The sequence below is a fragment of the Arachis ipaensis genome, chromosome B7 (assembly GCF_059453495.1).
Source record: "Arachis ipaensis isolate K30076 ecotype BB chromosome B7, ASM5945349v1, whole genome shotgun sequence".
Classification (NCBI taxonomy): domain Eukaryota; kingdom Viridiplantae; phylum Streptophyta; class Magnoliopsida; order Fabales; family Fabaceae; genus Arachis; species Arachis ipaensis.
Window position 1 is genome coordinate 57,891,849 of NC_142442.1, and position 7,142 is coordinate 57,898,990.

Below are 7,142 nucleotides of genomic sequence, written 5' to 3' on the forward strand. Positions count from 1 at the left end.
CTCTTGATTTAGAGTTGTTTTTTTTTTTTCCTTATTGAACTTTTGCAATCCATACACTAATTTGGCTAATAGTCTAATTGGTTACTTAGCAAAATTATTTTTTTTAATGATAAAAGATAAGGTTATTATTTTCATGCACCACAAAATTTTATAAAAAAAATAAATAATAAATAAACTCTCATCAAATTATATATTAGATATTATTTTCCTACCAACATAATATATATTATTAATTATTTTATGTTAAATTAATTTATATTTCTACCAAATAATATTTATTTAAAATTATAATTTAAATTTCCGTGCAAAGCACCAAAAACGAAATTAGTTCATTTTAATTAAACATTAAAATTACCAATTTCAATTTCATCCTTACATGACAAAGATTATTACATTTGGATATTCACTGAAATTATCTTCTCTTTTATATTTTGCAAATTATAATCACAATATCACTAATTATGATAAACCCTTTGTTTGTTAGGTTTCAACAAGGATAACAACCATAAGAACGATCACAACAGAAAAACAATAATAGAGTAACAACAGCAATAGCAAGTTAGCAACAGCCAATGTGGTGCGTGATTCGTTGAGGTCCGCAAATGCTATAACTACAACATTTCATCCCCTGGACTCGCAACAACCGCAAAGTCGGAGTTCCATTAGGTCTTTGCAATCGGATGCTCTACAGAGAATTTCTATACAAAAAATCAGTTCTCTGGAAAAAGAGTTTTGGGAAAGTTCAATGGGTTCCATAGTTCCATTTACTCAGAGTCACACACCGAGAGCAAAGACGCTGGAGAATACTATGCCTACACCCTAAGCCAAACACATCCTACAATGTCGCACAATGCTAGCAAATAAAATACTAATAATATAGTGTGTTCTGTAACTTTACAAAATAAGATGATTTGAGCACAAATCCCCCATTAGGCTACTCAGCTGAACCCTCCACTTTGGGTACAGAAGCACCGTCTTCTGCAGCGGATGCTCTCTTCTGGAAAACTGACCCAAGCTGAATTCCTGCAACAGCATGAGAACTTCCTTCACCAGCCTGGCTATCAGCTTTTACCCCTTTCTTCTTCTTTGCCTCTTGTGCCCAACCAGCAAGCCTCACTTGCACATGCTCACGAAATATTGCTGCCTTAAAATGGGTTCCCATCTACAATGTGAAAATAACAGAAAATTTATGAAAAGCCAAACCAAAATCAAATATGAACAATTCATCTTGCACTTTTAATAGCTATGCAAACACACCTGTGTAACAATTGCATACAGTGGTAGGGTACTGTAGCTACATAGTACCTGGATAAATACTCTATAACCCCAACACAAACGAGAAAGAAAGAAAAATGAGAAAAGGAAACAACTGCAGAGTCCGGAATGCACAATAGTAGTAGTACTCATAATGCATCAGCTAAGATGTCTGAGTTACCCGATAATGAGCCTTGGAACTATGTAACAAACTTGTCCCATTATACAAGAGTCAAATCCATATGTAACCTGAGAACACAAGCTATAGGTTATATTCACTACAACAAAGTATAACTATCCTCAACCCAACATATACCTTTCCCTAAAACAAGGAAACTGAGAGTAAGCATACGGAATAAAGTTCACAGAAAATGTCACAAATAAAATTATGCTCACCCATATCCAAAAGAAAAATGCTATCTCAAAAGCATTTTGGAAAAGGATAAAGTGGATCAAGAAGAGGACAAAGTGGGGGCGATGAAACCAAAAGTGATCATCTGATGGTTGTACAACTAATTCACCTTCTATGGCTGCATGCTTTTCAGCTACTTCATGAGCTAGTTGCGTTATCACATGCTCCAGCTTAGTGCCAACGGCAAGTAGAAGCTAAAAGAATGCAATCCAGAAGAGGAAAGATATAAGCAGTGGAGACAAGCAAAAGGAAAAAAAAAAAAAATCATAGGGTCCTTCAACCTATCAAGTTGAAAGCACAAATATATAGACATGCCAACATAAACAGAGTTAACATGTAATATAGGCAATGCAAAAATAAAATAAAATAAAAATGAAAGAAAGAAAGAAAGAAAGAAAGAAAGAAAGAAAGAAAAGATAACAGGTCATATTCATAGTCAAATTGCAACAAACCTGAATTTAAAAGATGTTTATACCAGTCTTCTAGCAACAGGAAACCAAGGTATGGCTTTATGTTGATAGATTCAATAGTTTAATTTTACTTTTAAACAAGATACATGTGAGTTGATTGCAAAACGTCAAGTAACATTTTTTAATTCTTATGTTGAGTTAAAAAGCCAGCAAAATTAAAATAATATGGCCGTGTAAATGTTCAGGGAAAAAAATAGATGCATATGAATAAATAAAAGTTAATAATTTCATCATCATACTTACAATGAAAGGAATAAAAGCTATCCAGAAATATGTATGCCAACCTGAAAAAAAAAATATTTGTGATGCAAGGTTACACTCTTTGATAACAAGCAACATCAGAAGAAGCAATCAGATCAACTACTCCTCACATACAAAAATATATTAATCATGGTCCATCATGCTAGAAATCCATCACCAAATAACAGGATTATCCATGTCCTGATTGGTGGTAAGTAGTGTGATAGAATAGAATGGGAGAAGATGGAGTGGACTAACATAATTGTGAAATTCAAAGTAATGTTCCTGTATAAATGTTAACTAGCAATATCAGAAGAAGCAATTAGATCACTTACTCCTCCAAGGCAAAAGTATATCTGTCATGATCACTAATGCTCATCATACTAGAAATTCATAACCAGATCACACAAGATATCTGTATTTGGATTGACAGTAACTAGTTGAAATGGATAGAATGGAATAAGATGAGAATGGAAGGAAATTGAGTGGATTAATAAAATTGTTCCACTTTACTGTGTGGATATTTTTGTAAGGCAATGGAATTCTTGGATATTACAGTAAAATGTAATAATTTTGTGAAGAAAATAACTTTGAATTCACATTTCACCCGAGTTTCCCCCAAATTTTGGGTGGGGGGAGAATAAAAATGGGAAGATAAGGTGGTATTGAATGGAATAAATTCCCTCATTATCTATTCCACTCCATCCATTTTTATCACATCAAAACCATAGAATTCAGTTAATTTTCCTTCTCTTCCATTCCATTCCAGTCCACATTTTTTCACCAATTAAAACATAGCCAAGATCTCTTCCTTTTCATAACAAGAAAGGTTTTTAAATTAACTTTGTTGACCAAAAACAAATAAAATAAAATAAAAGCAAATATATTACTAGAAGATGACTGCATTTGTCAACAACACAATGTGATCAACAAGTACCAATATTTGCCATTTTAGCTCAGAGGATGATATGGCAGCATAGGGGGGAAAAGGTTTCTAGGCGTCAGTCTTTGTACGGCATAAAGTATCAGCCATGGCAGAGTTCATTAAGTGATTAAATACAAAATAAGATTATCACCCAGCTTAGGTTTTAAGTCATTAACCATACCATTGATATTGAGCAACAAGAATATGACCACAAAAACCCAAAGATACCAACTGCAGCCACAAAAATAACTGTTATTACAAAGACTCCAAGAATTTCACAACTCACAAGACAAATGGTAATCAACTTATAGAGAAATTAATTTATAGGTAAATATGATATGCATAGAAACAATAATGGACACTTACCTTATGCCAACAACCTGCTTGAAATCATCTTCAAGGGCCCGAATCATGTACTTGTGAAAATTAAACTTTGGATTCGCCTTGCAGTGGGTCTACAACAAAAATATAGCAAAGGAGAATATTATGTTCAAGCAAGGAAGCCAATGACTGGAATCAAGCTGAGACGTCATTTGCAACAAACAGGCCATTAAAACTTTACCATAATGAAACCATGCCGTAGTGTGACATAATCTGACTTTGTAACAGATCCATAAAATTGCTTAAAAAAGGATTTCTGAAAGAAACATAAAAAGATATTAGGAAAAGTAAGTAAAACAAAAAGCTTGGTCTACAAGTCCACAATGAAATTACTAATTTGTTGCAAAATCAACAAGATTTCCAGAAAGTTGTTTAAAAGAACACGAAATTATGAAGAAAATAACTACACAGTGCCACAGATGTAATCAAATAAAAAAGAAGGGACACAAATAATAAAGATGATAAAAACAAGGTCAAGCAATAGCACCAATCAATCATTAGAAAACCATGGAGATCACTAAGATATGAATGAGGTCAAGGTACACAACCACTACATGAAATATTAACATTACACTCCAAATGTTTTTAATGCCGTATTCTTTTTGTAATCTCATACAATGTATGAAGAAACTCAATTATAAGTGATTGGAAGTAAATAAACAAGACTGGACACAGATAGCTGGCAGAATACCTATGAAATACACTAATACAGCATGCCTTTGGATGCAAGTGCAATATATAAAGCTTACAGTACCAAGGATTTAAGGAATGATATTAAAAAATCTCAAATGAAAAGAAAAGGGGATTCAGCACGACAAGAATATATGTTGATTTATTAAAAGCTGCAGAACATAACGAGCTTATAAATAACTTACCAACCAACCCACTATGGCAGAATCTTTGCCAAAGCCCGAAAAGCGACCTTTGATAAAATCATGCTGCTGAACATCAACCACCTTTCGTTTCAAAACTGCATTAATCCAGGAGAGCAGGGTACGTATAAATTAGATAGCTAGTGAGGAGTTAAACAAGAATCATAACCTTTCAAATTCATTGTGGAAAGTATATTAAGATTTTTTGATAACAAAAGAAAGACTTTCGTTAAGGTGTAGAGGAAACAATACAAAGAAGTGGAAGAAGAGAGATCCTCCCGAACAAAAAAGAAAAGCAAAAGACCACTAGCATCAATGAACTGTGGCTTTCCAATCTCTCAGCTTGTCTGAGAGGGAAAATCCTTTGAAAAGTCCATACCATAGAGATGCTAAACACCTAATTCTATCCCAAACAATATGCATTCTAGCCAAATACTTCAGATAGTGGCAAATATTGAACATTGGCACAAATATTTTGTCTTTTTCTTTCTCCGAAAACCTACAAACCTCATTAAAAGAAACTGATCTAGTGATGTGGTACAATCACTAGATCAAAGACAGAAAGGCGTCATCTAGCAGATCTAAAACGTTACATAACTCAATGTACTCTCTACCGCTAAGGTTCCAAAAATAGGAAGATCCCTGTATTGAATAGAAATCCTTAATTGGAAAGTTAAAGAAGATATGCAAGGAAAAACCTAGTTGAAAGGAGCATCACCTAGAAATAAATTTCCAGGAGCAGACTCTAGAGTGAGTCACATGTGAAACAAGGTTGGCATCTCATCCATTCTAAGTATGTTAAGGTTATTAGAAGTATGGAAAGTATATTAATAAAAGAATTGTGTGTACCTTGGTCTGTTTCATAGTTCTGCTTCGCAATGGAATCTTCCCAGTGCTTCCATTGGCGAATCTATGCAATAAGGGCAACGACATTAGTAATAAAGAACGGTTTGAAAGGAGAGGGAAAAAAAGTTACTAACTCTTGCTCCTCCAAAAATAACAGTGAGAACGGAGAAGGTGACATGAACGACGGCCAGTACAAAAATGAAGATGTGCAGGTGATGCAGCGCTTCCACAGATAATAAAGGTACCTTGTTCTGAAAAAGAGAAGGGGGAATATTACCGTGAAGATTCGCAGGGATCAGGAATTTTATAAGAAAGTAGAACAGAACACGAAAGGGACAAATCAATTCAATAATACTGTGAATATGATGAGTGAGTGAAAAGTGACAAATAACGAAGCAAATGGTATGATACAAAAAAAATAATAATAAGATAATACCTTGCGAGCGCAGAATTCAGTCTTAGCGAGTGCATGTGTCTCTGTCTCTGTCCCTTGAGTCTCGGCAAGAAGGCGCCTGGGGAAAGAGAAGAAACGTTCGAAATGGAAACGGTCTTGTCCCAGTAAATGCTCCACGGTGACCTTCTCCTTTTCATCGAGGCTGCAGGGGAGCATGTGGCGAGTCACACTCGGAGGAACGCAGATTTTAGTGATGCCGTTTTGCGATACCGTGAGAAGCAGAGAAATGAAACCCAGCAGCATCAGCTCTGCGAGCCACCCAGATCTATCAAAATCAAATGGAAAAGAAACTCTAAACTCTATGTAGTTCGCCGTACCTTCTTTGATTTTCTGTAGAGCCTCGTATAGGGGCTTCTGGTTCTTGTTTTTGAGGAACTTGCCGCCGTAATGGAGGAAACGCTCGGCGGCGAGGGAAATGGCCACGATTACAGTGCAAACGGCGGCCACAACCCACGTCGGAGTGAACTCTAGATTTGCCTCCTCTTCTGCACCTCCGCCACTCATTCTGTTTTACGATGGGAGCAGTACCCACGCTGCAAATAAAACAAAACGCAACGCGACTGCGACGCGACTTACTATCTCTAATCTCTAATATAAATAATAAATAATATAAATATAAATACAGAAAAAATGAAGAGCGATAAGAATTTATTTTTTCTAGTTATCAATTAAATATACCATATTTTTAATTTATAATTTTAAATATTAATAATTAATTAATAACTAAAAATAATAAATTTTAATTATACCAAGCAAATAAATGGACTGGTGTTGTTTATTTATCAAGGTTCTAAAAATTGGTTCGAACAAATCGATCGAACCGTAACTGATGATATTTACGGTTTGGTTAAAAGCTATAATCATCAAATTTAAAAATCGTTGTTACAGTGTCGAATCGGTCGAAAACTGGTTGTTTGAACCGAATCAGAATTCGGCCAATTTTCAAAAATTTTTCCTAAGGGTGTCATTTTATTTCAAATTACAAAGAAATTCTCCAGTCCCTTTTTGAATTAGAAAGCAACCATAGTCTCCACTCACTTATTCACTCTCTCTTAACCAGTTAACCCTAAAGGCTTTTCTAGTCCCATGATTTATCAACTCATTATCAACACTCATTAGCCAGCCACCACCAGCTGCAGCAGGCAGCAGCTCCTACCATCGCCGAACTCCTCTCTTCGGCCAGAGCTCACCATCTCCGCCGGAATTGTGACTGACAAAGGGTGTCAACGTTGAACATCTCTGTCACTCACCTTCTCCTCACTGTGAAATCTCTGCTCGGAGCTTTTCT

At 35.2% G+C, this 7,142-nt stretch overlaps 1 protein-coding gene across 1 annotated transcript; it reads right to left on the bottom strand.

Moving 5' to 3' along the window:
- Positions 1 to 535: 535 nt before the first annotated feature.
- On the bottom strand, positions 536 to 6,476 carry LOC107609079 (MLO-like protein 1). Its single transcript, XM_016310904.3, has 13 exons — positions 6,172 to 6,476; positions 5,837 to 6,102; positions 5,535 to 5,651; positions 5,404 to 5,464; positions 4,558 to 4,652; positions 3,864 to 3,938; positions 3,668 to 3,756; positions 3,483 to 3,532; positions 2,380 to 2,420; positions 1,651 to 1,860; positions 1,436 to 1,503; positions 1,258 to 1,318; positions 536 to 1,162 (listed from the first exon to the last, which is right to left on the bottom strand). Exons 1-13 carry the CDS (start codon positions 6,356 to 6,358, stop codon positions 935 to 937), a joined length of 1,548 nt encoding a protein of 515 aa, XP_016166390.1. The 5' UTR covers positions 6,359 to 6,476; the 3' UTR covers positions 536 to 934.
- Positions 6,477 to 7,142: the final 666 nt, after the last annotated feature.

Bases quoted from the DNA above. Each gene is read 5' to 3' on its own strand.
- LOC107609079 (XM_016310904.3), bottom strand. From the start codon at position 6,358: ATGAGTGGCGGAGGTGCAGAAGAGGAGGCAAATCTAGAGTTCACTCCG. The intron at 2,421-3,482 runs GTATGGTTAATG...TTTTTTTTTCAG, and splicing joins CTTGTTGCTCAATATCAATG to GTTGGCATACATATTTCTGG. The intron at 1,319-1,435 runs GTAACTCAGACA...TTGGGGTTATAG, and splicing joins GTTCCAAGGCTCATTATCGG to AGTATTTATCCAGGTACTAT.